The sequence below is a fragment of the Cyprinus carpio genome, chromosome B3, assembly GCF_018340385.1.
Source record: "Cyprinus carpio isolate SPL01 chromosome B3, ASM1834038v1, whole genome shotgun sequence".
NCBI classification, from domain to species: domain Eukaryota; kingdom Metazoa; phylum Chordata; class Actinopteri; order Cypriniformes; family Cyprinidae; genus Cyprinus; species Cyprinus carpio.
In genome coordinates this window covers 16,490,754-16,514,452 of record NC_056599.1, presented here as the reverse complement: position 1 = coordinate 16,514,452, position 23,699 = coordinate 16,490,754, and the positions used below count along the sequence as shown (strand labels likewise).

The 23,699-nt window shown below is 37.7% G+C and overlaps 1 protein-coding gene across 1 annotated transcript in view; it reads left to right on the top strand.

The window, feature by feature from the left end:
* Positions 1-23,699, top strand: part of LOC109052512 (protein kinase C beta type) — a 124,552-nt gene that overhangs the window by 76,987 nt on the left and 23,866 nt on the right. Inside the window, 7 exon segments of the mRNA XM_042719970.1 lie at positions 2,986-3,126; positions 6,993-7,166; positions 11,101-11,192; positions 16,778-16,840; positions 17,822-17,960; positions 18,840-18,920; positions 19,438-19,545. Of these exon segments, the coding sequence (XP_042575904.1) occupies positions 2,986-3,126; positions 6,993-7,166; positions 11,101-11,192; positions 16,778-16,840; positions 17,822-17,960; positions 18,840-18,920; positions 19,438-19,545 (798 nt within the window).

The window sequence follows — 23,699 nt, the reverse complement described above, 5'->3', positions numbered from 1 at the left end:
CAAACGATCGGAGGAAAATAAGAAAAAGACTAGAAATATAGATGCGATAGTGCTTGTGGAGACATATTGAGCGGTTGTTATGTTTGCATTTACTCACACTATCCAGTGCCTCGCTGTAAGGCCTCTCTTTCACTATTTCATTGGTCTTTCCTCATTGCTGCTCTCTCAAATGTTGAAGAACATGTTGCATATATGAAGACAAGATGGACAGATTTTAAAGTCTCACAAGTGATACTGTAATTTTCTGTATGGATGCACAATATATTGGAGTTTGTGCTTAGCTTTTAATAAACAGTTAATGTCTTAATGAAAATCTAAAAATGCTAGCAGGTTTCTGTATGGATGCACAATATATGTGTGATATGACTAACTTGTCTTTCATGTATTGTTAACTGAATCTTTGAACCAAAAATACTTTTATTCAGTATTGTCTTTTATCATTATTGTATGGTATATACTGTACATACTCTATTTTTATTTTTATTTTGAATGAATATATCATCTAGGGATGAATAATGTGTTTGTGCCAAATTGGTTATCAGCTAATATCAGAGTTTTTTTTTATTTTATAGGTTCTAGGTTAACAGGGATGGGCTGTATTTCAAATACATGTATTTAAAATACATATTTGAAATACAAAATACTATTTTGTATTTAAAAACCTTTTTGTATTTTCAAAATACATCAAATACTTTTTGCCAATCAACTTCTTTATTAGACTGATTTCCTACATCCACTAGTTTAAACATGCCACTGTCATGCATGTGAGCTGCAGCTGTATGACTCCATCTAGAATTGGGCAATGAAATTTAGGAAATAATGGAAATAAGAAATAATACTGCCTTCGTGTGCTATCAAAATTTCCTACTTCCAATTTCAGAAGTCCTGATTACAAACATGTCGCATCCAAGTGCTTTGCTATTGGAAAGAATGGGAATCGTGGAGGACGCCTGGGAAAGCCAAAATCGTAGATATTTCAGATATTTAATTTTGAATAAAATGTAGCATCCCATTTGTTGACAACTACTGTATGTACCTTTAAGGTTCTAATATGTACGTTACATACTAACATGCATATTTATTGTACTAATATGCACCCTTTAAGGATAAATAAGGTATAAAGGTGTACCTTTTGAAAAGGTACTACCCCAGTGACAGCTTTTGCACCTTTTTTTTCCTGCGAATGTAGAAACACACACCAATATTAAATTTCTGGCTTGCATTCTGTTATTAAATTATTAAATGTGTTTCCAGAAAACATTATTAGTATTTTTACGTTTAGATTACATTTACCTTTCAATGAGCATTACATGACCTTAAATGTAATCTACTGTAAATATAAAAACAGGCGTAATGAGAATGTCACAACATATTTAAGATTAACCAACAGAGATGGGCGCAAATACTGTGTGGAAAAATATATGTAAATACAAATACAAAATACTGAGTGGGAAAATGTATTTAAATACAAATACAGTATTTTAAAAATACATTTGAAATTGGCAATCCAGTGAAGTAACACTATTAAGGCCTGTTTACACCAAAAAAGATGATTATAAAGATAACTATATTAGTGTATTCTAAGTATAGAATGCAGTTGTGTCATCTGTCACTTTTAATGCTCAAGCTCTTTAAAGCAGAAATGATTCCGATTGGCTGTCAGTGTTTTTATCATTCGTTATTTTTTTTGTGCTGTTATGGTTATAGTTGCGGTGTGCTGTCTGCTATCCACTTAGATTTAGGATGTACTCACATCCACGCTTGAGCGCGATTGACCCCCAAAGTCCAGTTCATTTCACAAGTGTGACTGCTCTGTACCGTGTCCAGTGCGGTTAGTTTAACCACGCCCTGGCCCGCTTGAAGAGGTGGCTCGGGGGCGGTGCACATGTAGTGTGATCGCTAACCGCGCCGGAGCATGGAACAGTTCATTTACTATTTCTGTATGCACTATTGTTATCATTATGACAGCAAAAATCTTTATTACTACTATCACACTTTTCAAATCATTTAATTTTGAGTACATTTAGATTTATAATGGGTCTGGTTCTCATCTTATTGATGAACATGTATTGATGTAATTTGTGAGTAAAGCTGCAAATTCCACCTTTAACCTCAGTTGCATCTGTAGTAATCCTGTGACATCTGTCTGTTAGCGAAAGGACAATCACGTTTGGGCTTTAGTATAAGGCAACTGTGCCTAGTATGCCCTTAGAACAATTTATTTATTTATTTATTTATATCTTTATTATTAGCATTATAGTTATCTTTGTCTTGGGGTACACACACACAGAAAGCTGCTTATTACTCGTTAATCCATGTTTCTTTATCGTTCTGATGTGTCAATATCTCCTGCTGTCGCATACCACAACAATCTGTAAATTATATCGAAAAAGTTCAGTCGTTTACACTTTATATCATCACTGACATATATATTGTCATATCGCTATAGCAAGCAGTAATGATTAAAGTTTAATGAACACATTTGACTAGCTTGTTGATAAAACCAAAATCTGACCAAAAACTTAAGAATGCTAGTGCTCTTTTTTTACCTGCTGGGACAGGTATGCTCCCAAAGATCACCTTGTTTTAATGTTAAAGTCATGCACATAGTAGTGCAATAACCATTTCAAGCTTTTTGTATGGTTTATACACAGCAAAACTGCATGAACACTGAAAATCCAGAATCTTCATCGTCAACAAGCTAACTGTAAAGATAGCACTGTGAATGATGATATACTGTATTAGTGCTTTTTGAAAGGGTACCGACCCAGCGACAGCTTCTGTCCCTTTTTTACTCTGAGAGTGTAGGTTTCTGTGATTCTGGTTTTAGAAGTAGAGGAAAAAAAATATCATTAGCTCAGTATAAAAACAATAGAAGTCAACTGAAAGTCACCACCGTGGTAGAAAAACAAACGTGTGTGTCTGTGTTGTCTCTGACCCCACTCTAACACAATCTTATTGTTTCTTTTCGCTCTTTCCCAACAGAGAGCTAAAATTGGTCCCAGCAAAACAGATGGCTCTTCCTCCAACGCCATCTCCAAATTCGACAGCAATGGGAACCGGGACCGCATGAAACTGTCCGACTTCAATTTTCTCATGGTCTTGGGCAAGGGTAGCTTTGGAAAGGTAACTCTTGCCATCTTCTTTCGCTCTCTCTCTCTCTGTCTGTGTCTCAGGTAGGCTCACTGGTGCTTCGAGCAGCAGGTAATCTCGATCTGTGAGGTCACTCTAAACAACTAAGATTACTAGAGCGCAGGCTAAAAGACAGCGAGAGGGGAAATAGGAGGGTGAGTGGGCTCATGTTCCAGCTGCTGCCAGTTGCCATGGCAACAGGATTTTAAAATGATATTGATATGTTGAGGTGCAGTGCTAGACCTCTGTCAGCATCATTAGCAAAGACTGTTTGATGTCGTCCACATCATGACAAACAAAATGTCAGGCTCACTGTTGCGTCTGACGGACTGATCTGTCCAGTTCGCTGCTGCACCTTCATTCTCGACCAAACGTCATACACAGATGTCTGTACGTGACTCTGAGGTTCTCTGCAATCTCATAGACTCGTGTTCAGAGAGCAAAGTCAATGCCGAAGTCAGCCGGAACTTGAAGTCTGAAAAAAGTTGTGAGTGTTTATCAGTAAACATCTGCAGAACATTAAAATAGTTTTTGGATAAAAAGATATGATAGAGTTCGTTTTCTTACCTCATTCCGGTGCTCCAGACTGCAGCTAAACAGAAGTAGTTGTTCTAGGCAACAATAAGCATAGCATGAGCTGTGGTGTCTGATTTTTGAAAAATAATTAGGCAGTCAAAAAGATTCAAGAAATAGTGTTAAACTCACCCGTGAGTTCAGTCAGTGAACTGTCACTTCTGACACTCTCTGAACCATCAGTGATTTTGCAATTATGTTTGTGTGAAAATGAACAAGAAACCTTTAAGAAAAGGCCTTATTTATTTTTTTGTCATAAGCCATACAATTGGCAGATTTTTTTAAAGGATTAAATGTAAAGTTTTCTTTAAGGATAGAAAAGTAATTTTTAAAGTCTGCATGAAATGAAAATATTTTTTCTAAAAGTGTGTTTATTGATAGCAAAATTTTTGAGGTTGTATTGTTGAATCAAAATGTCATTACTCGATCTTACTGTATGTAACATTGACACTTTAAAAAAGACAATTTAAAAACTTAAAGGGATAGTTTACCTAAAAAATGATCATTTCTTTACACACCCTCAAGTTGTTCCAAAACTATATGAGTTTCTTTCTTAAAAATAACATAAAATGTTAATGTTTCATTGTTGATATCCAAACTGTTGACTTCCAAGAAAATACTTTGGAAGTCAGTGGTTACTCTTAGCTGTTTGTTAACAAACATTCTGCAAAATAACAGAAACAGAAGAAAACAGAAGAAAGAAACTCATACAGGTTTGGAACAAATTGAAGGTGAGTAAACCATGACAAAATTTTCATTTTTGGGTGAACTACAGTATACATTTAAATCAAGTCATAGTATCTCTTTCTTCACAATTTTTCTTCTCAGGTATTCGTCTTGTTTTTAAAGAAATAGGTTACCGAAAAATTTGGTCATAGTTACTCGCCCTCATGCCATTCCAAACATGCATGAGTTTCTTTCATATGTTTTATATAAAAGAAGATATTTTGAAGAATGCTGGCAATCAAAAAGTAGTTGGTCCCCATTGACTTCCATAGTATTTTGTTCCTTACTATTGAAGTCAGTGGGGACCAACAGCTGCTTGGTTCTTCAAAATTCATTTGTGTTCAACATATGAAAATAAACTTACAGGTTACAGGTTTGGAACGACTAAATGTTGACAAAATTGTAATTTTTGAGCAAACTATTCCTTTAACAATGCTGAGATACTTTTACTGGAATAAAGACAAAGATGCTCATTAAACAAATCTTTTAGAAGAGTAACTAGGGGACTGGTGGCACTTTGTCAAAAACACTGTGGATTCCATGGTGCTGAGACATTCAGCAGAGGGAGCTTCAAAAGCTGACAGATGTGCACTTTCACGAGTCCAATAGTGTGATTATGGGTTTGATGCAGATCTCACAGTTGGAGACATGATCATTGATCAGATTCTGTCCTTGAATATGCTGATCCTGTAGCAGTTCTCATCCAGGGCCCAGCAGAGACTTTTGTGCAGCTGCACTAGCTGACAATGTCCTTGAGACTTTGGAGCACTGTGTGCAGTCATGTACCTTTTGTTTGATGTGCGTTTTTCTGAACAGGTATGCAGCGGTAATGAATGCGTTGGAATGGATATGACCTGCTTGCTATGCTGCCAGAGTAGTGTGTGTGTGTGTGTGTGTGTGTGTGTGTGTGTGTGTGTGTGTGTGTGTGTGTGTGTGTGTGTGTGTGTGTGTGTGTGTGTGTTAGGGTGTAGAGCCTGTGAGGAGCAGATGGCGTCCTCTGTAATGTTGAAGTGTATCGCTTCTCTTTTCCCATCGCCAGTCACAAGGTGTCCATCTGGGGCTGCTTTTACACTGAAATAACTCCGCTCATTTCAATATGTGCATTTATTTTCAAGAGAGAGCTAAAAGGCAGATCCAGACTGTCCGTAAAGTTTGTAACAGTGTTGGGGAGCTAATTTGAATCTGTAGCTTTCCAAACTGCAAGATACACAAAAATAGTTATGCTACAGTCAAGCTACTCTTTCCACAACCTCAAAAACATCAAATTGCTTTGTCTAAAAAACTTTTAAATGCCACTCAAATTGGTAAATTTTTATTTTTTTGAATTGGTTTATTTACATGGACAGATTCACTGCAAAGAATCTGATTTTCTGGTGCTACATATGTGAGAGAGAAAGGATATTTTAGGAGAGCATGTTTGTTTATTGCCTTGTCGTGCTAAGCTGCTACTTGTTGAAAAAAGTAGTTTGTAAATTGAAAAGCTACACAGTTTTGAAAATGGTTACACTACTGAAAAAAATGTACTTCATTTGCATATGGATGTAATGTGCTGTATTAAGTCAGGCACCACAGTGTGAAACTCAAAGCGTGAAATGTTGCTGCTCTGAAAGCTCTTATTTGTTTTCCTTTTAATGGTATTGAGAATAGTGTTAGATTTCATTTGTCTAGGTCATCTATGTTTCAGTTATGTTTATATGGTAACAGATGTTTAACCAGACGTCTCAATATTAGATTGTAGCTTAGCTTTAATTTTAGTATTTGTTTTAATTGGCATTATTTAAATTTTGTGATGTTATTGCATTTAATTTTACTTTTTCATTCAGTTCTGGTTGTTTTAATGTTATCTATCTGGCAAGTTTTATTTACCATGTAACATTTTTTTTTCTTTCTTGCTCATTTTGGAGTAATAAAAATGTATGTGGGTTAGATTTTATTTATATTAAAATGTTTATGCATTTAAATTAAAAATGTTTATACATTTGAATGTTTATGATATTAATCTCTTGCTTATTTATTTAATCTTTCTTAAATTCTATTCCTCTTTGACTCAGTGCAGTCTTTCTCTCTACTCTTTAAACTTTCTCCCTCTTTTTTCTTCCATCCTTCTCTCTCTGGCTGTCTCTTCTCTTTAGTACATGTGCCTTCAGGCTCAATCCTAAAAATTAGCACAATTAAAATCTGCCTTCCCATCACTCAAGATTTCCTTCACCATGCCATTGTGCCATACTCGGATCTGTTCCGTATTGTCTTCACATGTGTGCGAGAGATTCATCTCCTCTGTCTGTCATTTCTCTTCGTCTTTGTATATCATCTGCAGCTACTATATGTTCTCTGGCCTAACATGCTCTAAACGTGCTGAGAATGAGAGTAAACACTACTGTATTGATCCGCAGTCAAAGGCCAGTGTATCTTCTGCTAATAACTGAAGCTCATGAGCTGTGTTACAGTGTTGCTTTGCTCAGCTCCTCATGCTTGCTCGCTCAGATACTTCAGTTATGTGTTTGGTTACATTACTCTGAACATCCCTGCTACCTTCACGCTCTCTCTGTTGCCTTTTATAGGTGATGTTGGCCGAGAGAAAGGGAGGTGATGAACTGTTTGCCATAAAGATCCTGAAGAAGGACGTGGTGATCCAGGATGATGATGTTGAATGCACTATGGTGGAGAAGAGAGTGTTGGCCTTGGCAGGAAAACCACCCTTCCTCACTCAACTGCACTCCTGCTTTCAGACCATGGTACTGCAGCTTCTAGTCTCGTCTCATCTCGTCTGCTGTCATCTCATTTCATGTCTTAGATTCAACTCTTGATGTCTGTTTTGCTCTCCTTTCTTCATCTTCTTGTCTCGTTTCGTCTCTCATTTTGTCGTCTCATCTCATCTTCTTCATTGTGTCTAATCTCCTGTTGTCTATTCAGTTCTCATCTCACCTTGTCCTCTCTGCTGCTCTCCTCATCAGCTTTTCATCTCTCCTACTTCTCTTTTCCTCTCATCTTCTCTTTTTAATTTCTTTTCTCCTCGTCTGCTCTCATCTCATTTCTTGTTGTTTATTTTGTTCTTCTCTCTATAGCCCCTTTTACGCTGAGATTCCGGATAATAGACGGGTAATGTGTCCCAGCAATTGTTCCCGGACCGTTATATTTTGGTTCATTCACACTGCCAGTGATTTACTGGAATCTGTGCGTGCGTTCACACACAAACCGTAAAGGTCCCGTAATCACACGTGATATCAGGATGTGACGTGTAATGCACGAGTTGAAAACGCTATCCACGTTAACTTTCACTTAACTGGCGAACGATCTCAGCTTCAGCGCAGATAGTGAGGAACTACCTGACCTCTGCTTTGTTACAGTTTGCACATATTTTTTCGGCGTGAACGTTGATCTGCCTTCAAAACACCCGGTAAAGGAGTCACACGATAACGTGGGTCATCACTATGACACACCCTTTACGGCATTGGTTCTGGCTTTTGTTTACACAGAACTTGTTCTGGGTCTGAACCTTGCAATGTTATTAGGTCCCCAACCCGGGATCGATTCTGGAATCAATCCCTGGACGTGTTTGCGTTCACATAGAAAGCGATCCGTAAATTTTCCAGCAATTTTCCGGGATCAACATGCAGTATGAAATGGGTTTTTATCTCATGTAGATGCATCTCACCTCATCTTATCTCACGTCACCTCTTTTGCTTTTTTTCTCCCTTTTCTCATCTTCTGTTCTCCTCTCATCTGGTCATTCTTCTCCTCGTCTTTACCACATCTTCTCATCTCTTCTCTTCTCATTTCATCTCATCTCTTCTCCTCTCCTCCTTTCATAGCATCTTGTCACCTCTCCTTTTCATCTTCTCTTCTCTTTCTCTTCTCAACATATATCCTCTGACATAAGCTGAAGCGTGGGCACACACGTCACTGTGTATTCTTTCATTTTGTAGCTCATGACCAAACACACACACAAACTCACACACAGACACACACACTTGAATCCATCCCTCCCCATCCCCCTTACATGCTGCTTAGAGACTGCAGTCATTTGTACATCGACAAGAATGGTGTTTGTGTGTGTGTGTGTGTGTGTGTGGTCATGTGTATGTGACATGCTCACAGTGGGGCAGCGCGCCACACACTCATATGTGGCCGCAGCAGAGCTGTGACAGGCAGCATCGCCGTCTCTCAAGATCCTACTGAGCACCGCATGAGCCCCTGTCACTGACAGCAAGAAAGCGAGAGACGGTGAAATCGAGACAGGAAGCTAGAGTCAAAGGATAGAGAGGACTGTGTCAGAAACCGAGGAGACTCTGGGGGAGGAAAAGATTGTGACGTCACGCGGCCGAAGATCTTTTATGCCTTGTTCTTCTGGAACTGCATTGGATCTCTAACCAAGCTACGTCACTAAATCATCTCCTCCTTCGCACACGCATTTGTTAAGAGCAAATAAAGCCTGTGAGATATTCGAGCGGGGTGTTGGGAGGGGGTTTCTTTATGGAGGGGGATCAGTCACAGGAGGTATTTGACAGCCAAACAGCTGCAGTCATGTAGATTATCCTCAAGCCTATAATGGGGAGTTAGTCAGATGTGTGTGTGTGTGTGGTTGTGTATGCTGATGTGTTGTAGTCGTGGAGGTTTTAGGTAGTTGGTGTGTAGTGGAGTGAGGTAAAGACTCTTTCCCGCCGCCCGCCCTCTTTCCTTCCTGACAGTGATGGGACCTCCTTTAAGCACTGCTGCCTAGCAGTCCGTCTCCCCCTCGCACTCTTCATCACATTCAGTCTCTTAATCCTCCCTGACTCTAATTCCCCTGACCATCACACACACACACACACACACCACCACCACCACTGCAGGAAATTACACCACCCGCAACTGATGTAAAATAAGCCTCATCATTACAGGAAGAAAGCCAATAAAATAGAGCCCAGGGAAAATGTGGCTGAAACTTGCAGATATGAAGATGTCCGGCGTGTTTTGATCTTTGGATTTTGGTCCTGGGATTGGTCTCGTGTATTAGTGTGTGGATGTGTGTGTGTGTGTGTGTGTGTGTGTGTGTGTGTGTGTGTGTGTGTGTGTGTGTGTGTGTGTGTGTGTGTGTGTGGATTTGTTAAAAATGTATTATAGGCTTGTGCCACTAAAAGTTAATATTCTTGCAGGGGGTTTAGTGACAGTGAAAGTAATACACAAATCCATAGGCATTTCATAAAATCTTACTGTTAATGTCAGTTCATCAATACTTATTATTTATACAGTATTTACAGAATTATACAGTATTTGGATAAATATATGAATAAATGGGAATATAAATGAATTGTCTGAGCCAGTTCCTTTTGGCGAATCAAAAATATACAACAGTATATAACAATAAACAATGTCAGCTGTTGTCTGTTTCCTGAATTGTTTATTTCACTGAAACAGACTAATTCAGTTAAGTTCCCAAACCAATGACTCCTCTGAGCTGATTCTTTTTTTTAATGAACCAAAAATATGCAGCATGTCCGATGTAGTCCAATTCAAGGACAATTGACTCTTACAGGCTGAAACTTTTTATTAAATCAAGAACATACAGGATATCTGTAAGATTCTTTTTTTCCCAAGTGAATCAGAATCATATAGCATGACTAATTCTATCTAATTCCCAGTTCTCTTTAGTGATTTAGAAGCATTCAGTGCAAACAGTGTAATCCATTTTTTTTTTTAAATCTTTTCAAGTTCTTTTTGCAATATACAAAAATGCTAAATATATAAGATGAGTCCTCTGCACAGTCTGATTTTGTTACAACCTAGAATTAAACTGCTGGTCTTGCCTGGCCAGAGGAGAACGGCACACTATTTTGACACACTATTTCCCTGTTTAATACTGTAAAGCTGTTTTGACACAATCTGCAATGTAAAAAGTGCTATATAAATAATGGTCACTTGACTTGACAGTGGTTCCAGTATTGCCCAGTTCCTGGACAAGTGAGCTGTTTTTTTTTTTGTAAATCAGAAATATAGAGCAAAACAAATTCTAGCAATTCCCAAATGAATGACTCCTGTAAGCTAATTCTTTTTAGTGAATCAAAAATATTAAGCGAAATGTTAAATTCAGCTCCTGAGTAAATTACATTTATGAACAGATTCTTTTTAGACAGTCACAAATAAAATGCTCCACAGTTACTGATTTAGCATAAATTACTTTTCACGAGGTCACCTGCCAATCCAGTCCTGATGGTTAATGGTAAACAAATTTGGCTTGCTGTCCTTAATGGAGCCCCCCCCCCCCCCCCCCCCCCCCCCCCCACTGCAGTAGTACCTTGAGGGAGAAAAACAAAAATAGAGGAGGAGATGGGGAGGTAGAGGGATGCCGGAAGAGTTGACGCTGTTACGGTGCAATGATGATTGACAGGACTGAATGATTAGGCTCCTCTCCAACCTACGTTTGGAACCTCATTTGTCAATGATTGTATTCTATTGTACTTAAAGAAGCGTTAAGAAACCATAATCAAATTGGTTCCAAAATCTACTATTGTGTTCTGTATTATTCTAAAATTTATGTTTAACTCATTTGACCCCCAAGTAGCACTGCTACTTCACTAGCACTGCAACTTCTAGAACCGTTCTGTGTTCCAAGAAAATTCAAACGTTTTGTCTTCTTTTCTCATCTGTCCTGTGTTTGTCTCTTACCCCACTGTCTCTGTGTATCTACAGGACCGCCTGTACTTTGTCATGGAATACATCAGTGGTGGGGATCTCATGTATCATATCCAGCAGGTCGGCAAGTTTAAGGAACCCCACGCTGTGTGAGTACAGCTCTCGTCTTTGTCTCTTGATAGTGCCATCAAGTGGCCACACTTCAAAGATGTGGCATTTTCAGATTCATCAATTCAAAATCAGATGAATGGCTAATATTACTAGCCTATGATCCATTTAAATCAGTGATGCATCAGCAAGTTGATGAGTTCCCTACTGTGAACTGTTGACTTTAAAGAATTTGTTAACAGTTGAACTAACTGATGAGCTTGTCAGCCAGCTAGCTGATTATTTCACCATGAGCTCACCGATTAGATGAGCACATTGATTAGTTCATGATGAGCTCACAAATGTGTGTGAGTTAACCGAATGTAGTTGAACTCATCCAGCTAACACACTCTGTAGAACGAACAGGTGTTCTCCTTGTTATTGCCCAATTGGATGATGGGTGGAAAGGAGGGACATTTATAGGGCAGAAAGTGTTTCCTGCTGTGCTGTGTTGTCACTTCAAAGTGACCTCAAAGTAGTTTGACCAACTCTTGCTGCTGCCGCTCCTTCTCTACCTCTTCCTCGGTGCCCTTCTGTTGGAGATATGAGGTGTCTACTCAGCATAATTCATAATTAGGTGTACGAAGGCCAGGTCAACCTGCTTCCCCCATCTCTGACTTTCTCTTTCACTCTTCTTTTTTTTTCTTTTTAGCTCTATTTCTGCAGATCTATGAAATGTTGCAGTGATGGCATATTTTTGTAGACCAACCAAGCAGTTCTTGATTCTCAAACATTTTGTTCATCATGAAAAAGTTTGATACATTTTTAAGCTTAGCTAGACTTTACTTCAGTCCTTTAAACATAAATATTAAAAAAAAAAAAACATGGACTTTTTTGAACAGTGAAACTGGAAATGCTAAAATGCTAACTAATTTCTGTGTTTTTGGTTTACAGAAATACGTCATCCCTGCAGCACTTCATTTACCTATTCATCTCTCCTCCCTATTGTTTGATGAGGTGTTGAGTTGAGGAAAATTAATTAGAGGAAAGATAGAAAGCTTATTTGTCCTCTTACATAGGTGTTTGTGATAGGTTTTGTCTACAATTATATTTTACATTTACATTTAGTCATTTAGCAGACGCTTTTATCCAAAGCAACTTACAAACGAGGACAATGGAAGCAATCAAAATCAACAAAAGAGCAATGATCTACAAGTGCTATAACAAGTCTCAGTTAGCTTAATGCAGTACACGTAGCAAGGTTTGTTTTTTAAATGATATAATAAATAAAAAGAAAACAGATAGAATAGAAAAAGAATAGAGCAAGCTAGTGTTAGAGGTATTTTTTGCTTTTGTTAATTGTATAATAAATGAAAAGAAAACAGATAGAATACAAAAAGAAAAAAGCAGCAAATGAATAGAACAAGTCTAACATTTCATCTTTTTGTAACATTTAAAAAAGTGAAACTGTCATATATTCTATTTTTTTTTTATTTTTTTTTATTTTATTTTGATGAAAAAATTCATCTTTTTGTTTTTTTTTTTTTTTTTTTTTTTTTTTTTTTTTTTTTCTATTTTGATGATTAGAAAGTCAAAAATCCAGTATCTTAAAACATTAGAATATTTACATTTGAGTTTCATTAAATGACCATCGCTACAGTATAAATTCCAGGTATCTCTTGTTCTTTGAAACCACAATAATGAAACCACAAAGAAGGCTAACTTGGCAACGGTCCAGAAGACAATCATTGACACCCTCCACAAAGAGGGAAATTCACAGAAGGTCATTACTGAAAGGGGTGGATGTTCACAGAGTGCTGTATTAAAGCATATTGAATGCAAAGTTGACTGGAAGGAAGAAATTGGGTAGGAAAAGGTGCACAAGCAACAGGGATGACCGCAAGCTTGAGAATTCTGTCAAGCAAAGGTGATTCAAACACTTGGAAGAGCTTCACAAGGAGTGGACTGAAGCTGGAGTCAGTGCATCAAGAGTCACCACACTCAGACGTCTTCAGGAAAAGAGCTACCAAGCCACTTCTGTAACAGAAACAATAGAAGCATCTTACCAGGGCTAAGGAGAAAAAGAACTGGACTGCTGCTAAGTGGTCTAAAGTCCTCTTTTCAGATAAAAGTAAATTTCATTCAGAAATCAAGGTCTGGAGTCTGGAGGAAGACTGGAGAGGCACAGAATCCAAGCTGCTTGAAGTCCAGTGTGAAGTTTTTGAAGTCAGTGATGATTTGGGTGCCGTGACGTCTGCTGGTGTTGGTCCATTGTGTTTTATCAAGTCCAAAGTCAATGCAGCCATCTACCAGGAGATTTTGGAGCACTTAATGCTTCCATCTGCTGACAAGCTTTATGGAGATGCTGATTTCCGTTTCCAGCAGGACTTACTGCCCACAGTGCCAAAACCACTTCCAAGTCTGACCTGAACCATGTATGGAATCTATAGGCTGGGACACACCAAGCCGACTTCAAAGAACTAGTGGAGACAAATGCCGATGGTGTTGTCGCCTCGCGTCGGCAGCGTCGTACCAAAAAGCTGCGCTGGAACACACCGCACAGACTACAGCCGACGGCAAACTAACACGTGCAATATGAACAAGCTTTACATAAAAGAACCTATCAAAACAACAGCTATTAAAAGTATATATACATCATTCAAAAAGAGAAACCGAAACAAAGATATACGAGATAAATGCAGATATACGAAATGTTAACAAAGCAGTGCTTGCTTATCATTTTGAATATCAGTAACGTTGATAACTTTAATCATTTTAAGCGGCTCATGTTGTTATGAAAACATTCGCTTATTAGAATGATTGGGAGAGATCACGTAACATTTAAACAGCCCTCTGTCTGTACCGCCTTCATTCACATGCTTGTTTTCATCACTTTTGCTTTAATTCTCAACACTTACTCGTTCGCTAAACTGAACATTTTGTTCTGTTTTGCCAACATAAGTAGTTCCATACAAACACAGAAGAACCGTTGTGTGTCTCTTTCAATTGTGTTTCATTCCTGAATGAAACTGCATTTTTAACAAATTGGGTAAGTGAACGATTCAATGACTGATTAAAAGTAGCACAAGATTAGTAAAAAGTAGACTAGTTCTCCTACTAATAAAGTGAACCCAGAGTATTTTGTATTCACAAAGCATGTTGCAAGTCTGATATAGTCTGATGCCTGGGTTCATTTAAAGTGGTCACATCTAAGCTAAAATTCCTGTGAACCACCCTGTAACTAATTTGAAGAAGGAAAGAATAAGCAGCAAATAGACAGGTGTTTGAGGGTGATCTCAGTATGGGCGGCTCCTTGGCTGTAGATGACTGAGCTGACCTTTGCAGCAATCTCCTCTCAGAACCACGCTCTGTCTCCACATCTAACAAGCTTCATCTCTATTTGCTTTGCTTTCCGCTTGCTGTCTGCCCTTTATCATAAAGAATTAGCCTGTCTCAGTGGAGGAGAGCAGCGTTGTCATTGTGATGGGTATGGAGCTCAGCGCAGTTCAAAGGTCAGGGTGATTATGAGCGCCCAATGACAGGGAGGACATGAAACATATGCAGCACATTGTAGCTGTTGGGAGTTTAATAGATCCAGGTTTTCAAATGCAAAAGCCCACAATGGTTATGGAACACAGCAGGGGCTTTTATTTGCTTGTATTATGGTATAATGAGAGATTCTAAGATACAATGACTATTTTCTTGTTACTTTGCTCCTCCTCCCTTATTCTCTCAGCACTGTATATACAGCCATCATTTGCTATGCACAAAATGTACACAAACATCTTGTCTTAAACAAAAAGCCATTTAGTGACTATTAGCACAGATGGTAATAACACTGTGTTAACTGCGGCAGACTATTGCTGAGTTTTGTGAATGAAGCTCAAAGTATGAACCTAATTTACATAAAAATGTATGGAGGATTGTGAATACGACTTAAAAATAAAGTGAAAAAATCAATTATCAATGTTTTAAATTAAGAAATAAAAATGTAATAGTTGACCGTAACAACATAAATTACACTAATTATAATAAAATTATTCACTTTTGAAGCTGACAAATAAATATATTTATTAACAGCTGTTTATTTAAAATGTGAGTAGAATTTTTTCAGGTTTCTTTGATGAATAGTAAGTTCAGAAGAACAGCATTTATCTGAAATAGAAATATTTTGTAACATTGTGCCTTTATCATCATTTTAGATCAATTTAATACATCCTTGCTAAATAAAAGTATTAATTTCTATGACAGGAATAAATCCTGATCACAAAAATAAATTACATTTTAAAATATATTCAAATAGAAAGCAGTTATTTTATATAGATAAATATTTCACAATATTGCTGCTCTTGCTGTATTTTGGATCAAATAAATGCAGGCTTGGTGAGCAGAAGAGAATTCTAAAAACATTAAACATTTTACTGTTCAAAAACTTTTGACTGGTAGACTAAAAGTAACCACTTTTAAAATTGGCAAATATACATATTTACAGCTGTTTATTTAAAATGTTTAAAGTGTAACAAAACATAATACATTTAGGTAACACTTTACTATAGAGACCAATTTTCATTATTAACTAGCTGCTTTTTAGCATACCTATCATTAACATATTGGCTGTTTATTAACTTATAAAGCACATCCTCTGCATGACCATATTCTACAGCACATCCCTAATCCTACACAATACCTAAACTTGACAACTACCTTACTAACTATTAATAAGCAGCAAATTTGGAGTTTATTAAGGCAAAGTCATAGTAAGTCATTTGTTAATAGCGAGAATTGGACCTTAAAAGAAAGCGTGACCTACATTGAATACGTCACGTGTCATTTGGACCTCTCTATATAATTCATGCTTAAATGTTAAATGTAACAATAAAATGATGAATTAATAATTTTTAATAAAGTATTTTTAATTAATCAATTGATAACTGATATCTTTAGATGGCATTTATAATCCTCCAAAGGATTCATATTTGAAAGGAATGACAGTAAAGTAACTGATACACTAATTGATATACAGCATTGTTATATTGTAGTAGTTAGTATCTGATTGCGAGTAGTTAGTGAATGTTTTGCACTTAAATACTTTACTTTAGTGAAATCACTTCTATCCTTCTCTCTCTCTCTCTGAGTGGTGATAGCCAGAGGCTGGTTGCCACTGTGGCCTGGAAACAGAAATTACCTTTTGACATAATCGGACTCTGTAGTGAGGCCTGTTTCCTGCGCCACCCCCAGCTGCATTAGTCACTGAACACGAATGCTAATTCTCTTCATATGTAGTTCTAAAATATAGGAGAGACAAAAACGCCACCTGATAAATAAAAGATTACTGCATGCTTGTATTAATAACAGATATCTGACTTGCTTTATCTCTCTTATGTCTTTTCTGAGGGCAGAGCTCAATGCTCTCAGCAGAAACACACCTTTATCAGACTGATATATTATTTATTAGACAGATGTCTGGAATACTTAATTCTGATTGGACAGACTCGTCACACTAAGTTGCCTCCTCTGTTTTGTGTTGGAGTTTATTTTTTGATAATGACCACCTTGCTGACTTCTGGCCATGAATATTGACCAAGAAAAATTCATCTCCTGTGCTTAGATGTTCATATTGATTCGGATAATGTGTGTGTGTGTTTAGGTTTTATGCTGCAGAAATCGCCATAGGCCTGTTCTTCCTGCATGTGAAGGGTGTTATATACAGGTGAGTGAAGCCCAAACAGCAACACACATGTCAGTCACACATAGAAGTGAGAAGAGAACAACTGACTGTTGGCCACTGTTGAGACTGTTGAGGGTCTTTAGAGTTGCTGGGATAATAGACGACTGGCTTCCAGAGCAACACACACCAAAACACACTTGCTTACACACAGCAATTGATCTTAGTCAGAGTCTATGCTGTATTTAGTTTGACGCAAACAAAAAAATGGCCTTGAGGGATGGAAGTACTGTCCATTCAATTTATTGTACTGTTGTTTAACTGGGCAACGATCATTCAGTCAGTTGAAACACTGACAACATAATAAGTCTTTCCAGAATTTTTTAGTGGACAAAAAACATTGGACATCTTGAGCTGTGATTAATTAAACATGATCTCTGAGTTTATAAAACAGTGAAGTGTATGGAATCGTCTTGTGTTTCAATGCATTACAAAAAACATTGTTTTTCATTGTACAAGTGCAGCGAGTGATCCCCTGGATGGTGGCCTAAACAGGAAGTAGAGCTGTAATCCAGGCTGTTAACAGAAAACCTCCACCGCATGTTTCCACTACAAACAGACAACACTCATGAATTCTTTACAGAGCACTTTTTTCTCCTTCATCAAGCTCACCCGTGCTTCTCTTCATAAAGCTGCTAGGGTTGGCCAGTATAATGAACATTAATGGTGTATTTGTGATTATTTTTCTGGCAAAATAAAAAGAGTGACGTAATATTGCAATGATTTTATACACTTTTTATTTGGCCATTAGGTCTGCATTGTTGGACTAGTTTCATGACTTGAGAAAGATGTTAGCGTTTGGGATTGAAAAACAGTGATGGAGTGTCAAATTCTTTTAGTTTCTTATTTAAATGTTCATTGCAATGGACTGATACACATATAAACACACAAATATGATACACATACAAATGTGTTGGTAAATATTGCTGTTGCTCCACTGACACCTCTCACATCTTTGTGCATCAGAGATCTAAAGTTGGATAATGTCATGTTGGACATGGAGGGTCATATCAAAATTGCTGACTTTGGAATGTGCAAGGAGAACATGCTTGATGGAGTCACCACCAAGACCTTTTGTGGGACCCCTGACTACATCGCCCCTGAGGTGAGTGCTCAGAGACGGTCCTGTACATGTGTTGAGTGCCAAAGTGTTGGATGAGAAAGGAGAGCCAGTGGCCTACATATTTCATGCATTTATAATTTGGGGCAGGCGTGGCCTAATGTTTAGAGTCAGACTTGTAAACCAAAGGCTGTGGGTCCGGGTCTCAGTACTGGCAGGGATTGTCAGCGCTGTCTTCCACCTTCAATACCACGACTAAGGTGAGACCCTTTGAGCAAGGCACCGAACCCCCAACAGCTCCCAAAAAATGGCTGCCCACTGCTCGAAGTGTGTGTTTGTTCACTACTCACTGCTGTGTGTGTGTCCACTTGGATGGGTTAAATGCAGAGCAGAGATCCAGAGTATGGGACACAATACTTGGCCACATGTCACTTTTACTTTTCACTTTCATAGACATTTGCGCATCTACTAGGGCTGCATTTCCTAAAAGAATCGTAAAGCAAATCGTTCCATTTCATATTCATCATGAGCTCATATTGGAGAAAATGGGTTTGTTACCCAGAGGCAGCTTCATGCAATAGAGAGCTACGTTGATAAGATATCTCACGTTCCTCTCATCGAGCACCAGATGGTACTGCTCCAAGTGTAACACCAGCAGCATGAGCTAGAGATGGATTCATGTCAACAACACACTCCCCAACCAAGACACAACATGCTGTAAGAGTGAAGGGATTCTTATTGTGTGAAAGACACTTTACAATACATAAAACACATTGTAACACATGTTGAACGCACCATAATCACTTCTGAAACTCTTGAGAGAGCGCACGGTGGGATTGATTTTAATATTTACAAATGTCCTTGGAGTGTCACCCATTTGTAATTGTTTTTTACGCCTTACATTCTTGAGTGTGTCTTTTTCAGATCATCGCTTACCAGCCTTATGGAAAGTCAGTGGACTGGTGGGCGTTTGGAGTTCTGCTTTATGAGATGCTGGCTGGGCAGGTAAGAGTCATGATAACCCTGATCAAGAAGGCCCAAGTCAGGGGTTTGTGCCTTTTGGGCCTTCTCTCATTCGCTCTGTTTCATTTCCTCTCTGCTGCTTGCAGTAAATCACCTCTTGCTATCTCAAGGTCAGTTTTTATTAATTACGTTCTGCAAATCTCCCGAGACTAACGGCAAGTATTTCATGCCTATCGGGCTCAGTCAATTATTTATGAATTGTTCTGAAACAAGTCAAGCTTTGAACGCTGGAGAAAAAAAGTCTGAATTGTTTCCAGCGGAGACTGCTACTGCTGAGCTGTCCTGACAAAAGGATGTCGCAATTCTCTTTTCTAGTCTTTGCTAAACAAACAAGACTTGAAAGGCACTTTTATGGTGATGACTTTCAAATTGCCAGTGTTTATGGGACACAAATGGAAAAATTGCAAATTATGCAAGTTACAAGATCCATGTTATTATTGTTGACCATTTATAGTAAACAGCATTGTCCTCTCATCTTCACTGTCGTCTCTTTTCAAAGCCCCCATTTGATGGTGAGGACGAGGATGAGCTGTTTCAGTCCATCATGGAGCATCATGTGTCCTATCCCAAATCCATGTCCAAAGAAGCTGTGGCCATCTGCAAAGGGGTGAGCAGCCAGTATACATACAATTCCTGAAACCGTGTCCAATAACCTGTCTCACACTGCAGCCAGTGACATGTCCAACACAATTTGATGATGATGATGATGATGATAACTATTTATTATTCAATACTGTTCAAAAAAGTGACAGTACTGATATGCATAACATTGCTAAATATTTCTATTTCAAATAAATGCTGTTGAACTTGAAAAAAATGAAGCACAGTGTTTTCAACATTGTTATTAATAAGAAATGTTTCTTGAGCAGAAAATCTGCACATTTTAATTTCTGAAGGATCATGTGACACTGAAGACTGGGGTAATGATGCTGAAAATACAGTTTTGCATCACAGGACTAAATTACATTTTAAAGTATATAAACAGAGAAAATATTGAATATAAATTGTTATAACATTGTTTTAATATTTCAATTACGTATTTACTGTATTTTGAAATAAATGCTGCCTTGGTAAGCAAAAGAGACTTCTTCCAAAAACATCCTACCAACTGTTCATGAAAATTATTTAAATGACTTTTTATTTAACCCTTTCTTATGACCATAATGCATTAGGAATAGCATCAAATTATTTGATCAAAATACATGTCTTCTTTTAAATGATCGTCAGTGGAGAGAGATGCAGCAGAATGGTGTAGTTACAAGACCTACCAGCAGGGTCATGCTAACAAGTCACACCTTGTCCCCTTGTCCTGAGGTAACCCAAAGTATCAAATTCAGTTCAGAGTGACTAATGGCCCGGAAAGGTGCAGATACAGTCCATCTCATCAGTGTGTCCCTGAGAAAGTACTGAAGTTGTTTCAAGGTGACTGTCTCGGCAGTTCTCATACTGTAAGTGGCTTTGAATGAAAAAAGTCCAGTTATTATATGACTTCATGTGATCCATTATGAATCACTTATTCATTGCAGCGTTGGTCATCGCTGTTTGCTCTCAGCAGCCTTGAAAAATACCACAGCCTCTGACCTAGCCTATCAATATGCACGTCACGGCCCTCTCAGAATTCACCAGTTCTGTCTGTCTCTCCATTGCTATCTTTCATTCACTCTGTCTTTGTTATTAGAAGGCCAGTGCTGCTCCAGACTTGAGCGCTGGCAGGTGAAGCAGCGAGTACACATGATCTAATTCTTTATTTGAGAGATTTTCTCTCCTGCAGATAAAAGCACACAAACATACGGCCTTAGACAGCACTTAGTGGGAATGCCAATGACTCCTGGCTGTGTGCAGCACCCAGGAGCTCAGCTCTGTTAGTTGCTGGCTTATACTGGAGCACGGCTAGGCTGGGTTTGAATGAATATGAATGTTTTTATTGTTTAAAAAAAAAAAAAAAATTCTCTAACAAAACTGGACAAAAGCTGCAGAATGTCAGGGGCATCTTAGTAAATAGTATAACGTATTCCCTAAAAAGTGCTCGAAAGGGAGCTCTCTCCTATTTGCTTATTCTTTACATGTTTCTGTTCTTTCTCCTTGTCACTGTGATGCCAGAGTGGAGCATATGGCTGCTGAAAAAAGTAGAAAAGAGTTTTTAGAAGAATGAAAGCCAGGCTTGTGTGTGGGTGCTTTCTTACGATGCTTGGGACATGACACATCTGTTATTCGGGTGAATCTCACCTGTCAACATGTCTGGGCCATATTTCACCCCACCCAAAATAAAAATAAATAAGAAAATGAAACATTTTTTTTTTTTAAACCGTTAAGACCTTTATTTTAACCTTTCCAGTTGTCATTACAGTAATGCAATAATAATAAATTAATAATTTAAATAATAAATTTTTTTACATTTATTACAAATAAATAAAATGTTTATATAATAAACTTTAAATATATTTTAAGTATTTTTGGGGGGAATATTAGGATCTTCTTTTGCATCATGACAATATGTTAAATTCCCCTGTTTGCATTACCATGATGCAAAATAAATAAATAAATTGTATTGTTTAATTGTTTTATTACCCAAGTTTATATAAAAATATAGTTGTCACATGTCTGTTGTTGATGGTTTGATTTGGTTCAGGTGTGTGTCATCAGTTATCGTCATTAGCTTCCCTTTAGTTGTGTTCTGTTCTCAGTTTAGGTTCTGTTCTCATCTATATGTGAATTTGGTTTACTTGCCTGTCTCCTGGATTTTTCTAATTAGAATACCTTTTTGTTGATCTCCTTCATCCTCATGCGTTTATACCTCACCAACGCGTGACAATAGTGTTTATATATAGTGTGTAACATGTTAATATTTGTTGTGCTGCCTTAAATTATGCTGAAATATCATGAAGTTACATGTGTAATTACCAGTATTACAGAGGATGACTACAGTAATAATAATTTACTATAAAAAATGCTGAATTTGCAGGAAATTATTGTCACAGTGCATATAATTTTTATGCAAAGCATACATTTATGGTTACATTTTGTTTTAAGTTGTCATTGTTACAGTGTAATTATACATTTACGTACGGAGTAATATTAATTAACTACATGTACTTACTGTATGATTAGGGTTAAGATTAGGGTTTGGCTTAGAGTTACCTGCATGTAATTATGCATAATTACCAAATTTATTTAACTTTTTTTCATTTGATTTTTGAGTGAAATGCTACGTTTGACGTGATTCACCAAAGTCGATTTTAACTGAGCTTTGCTGATCTGCTACCTAGCATGCTGCCTGGTGACCCATTTTGTTTGAGTTAGGACAATGGAAATCTTTGGTATTGGGAGGACAACAAGTTCTGGAATATAAAGTGGAAAGAGAGATGTGAGAGCAGGTGTCTCCAGAGGGACCTGCGCACTAATACATTCATGCTAATGTGAACATTAAATAATGAATCAACCCTCTGTGTTCAGAATCTGAATGCTGCCCCTCTTTGACTGGCTTCATGAAAATGCAGCATGCTTCTGGGTAAAGCCTGATAAACAAAAGACCCCCTCCTCTCCTCCCTCTGCTCCCTCTCTCTTCCTCTTTTTTCTCCATCCTTTCGTTTTCGTTTTTTTCCCCCACATAGATATAGATGCTCCACATAACCCTCGTCCTTTCTGCTTGCCGATTTTTCTTCCTTGACTTATCCTGCCTCTGTCTTCTCCTCAGCTTGTCTGCAGAGCTCATTGTCTTGATGAGTTCTGTTTCCCTCTCTTCTTCATAGGATCTGCTGTAAGTGCTTGCTGAACTTCTCTAATAGCTTAATTCTGCAGTGCAGCAAGTGTGTCAGATCCTGGAGGCCTCTCTCCCCAACAATCTCCAAAATAGAGCAGGAATACTAAATGAATCCTTGACATTTAAGACAGATTGGAAAATCCTGTAAGTTTGGACATGTGCGGCTTTAGGCGCAAGGCTATGCCGCCCACCCTGCCGGGAAAGCTACAATGGAGCCATGCAATATAAATGATGTATTTCCCTTAACCAAGCGGAGCAATCGTTCTTCCAGCATGGTAATTGAATGACTAATTTAGTCTGGCCTTGTGATTTTCAGAGGACAGATGGATAAATTGAACCTGTCATAATCAAAATGTTGATGCTCTGTTCTGCCATAAAAAAGCAAAAGAAAATCCTCCCCTTCACTTCTGTAGAGTCTGGGGTTTTAGTTTGAGGGGATATAGGCTTTAATGCTCAGAACATCAGCTGAGGGAATATTCATTTGTGCAACTTACATCGACAGATGCAGAGAACAGCACAGTGAGTGTATTAAACTCTCTCTGCAAAACATGCTGTATATTGTATATTGATGCACCAAAACCTAGGGAGCTGCCCACCTAGACAGCATTTTTGGTAATCATAGGTTTATTTGTAATGCATAAAAATACTGATTACAAAAATGTTCATTAGTAATGCCATGATAATCTTTAAAAAATTATGTAAATGCCAAATGCCATGGTAAATTAATTTGGTGATCATTTATTACCATAGTATACATTCGTATACACTAAGAATGTTTTTTAAGAAGTCTCATAATACTCATTAAGGCTGTATTTACTTGCTCAAAAAAAGCTACATTTTGTAACAATTCAAAACAACTGCTTTCTATTGTAATATATTTTAAAAAGAAATTTATTCTTGTAAAATTTCAGCATCATTACTCAATCTTCAGTGTCACATGATCCTTCAAAAATCATTCTAATAGGCTGATCTGATGCTCAAGGAGCATTTCTTATTATCAG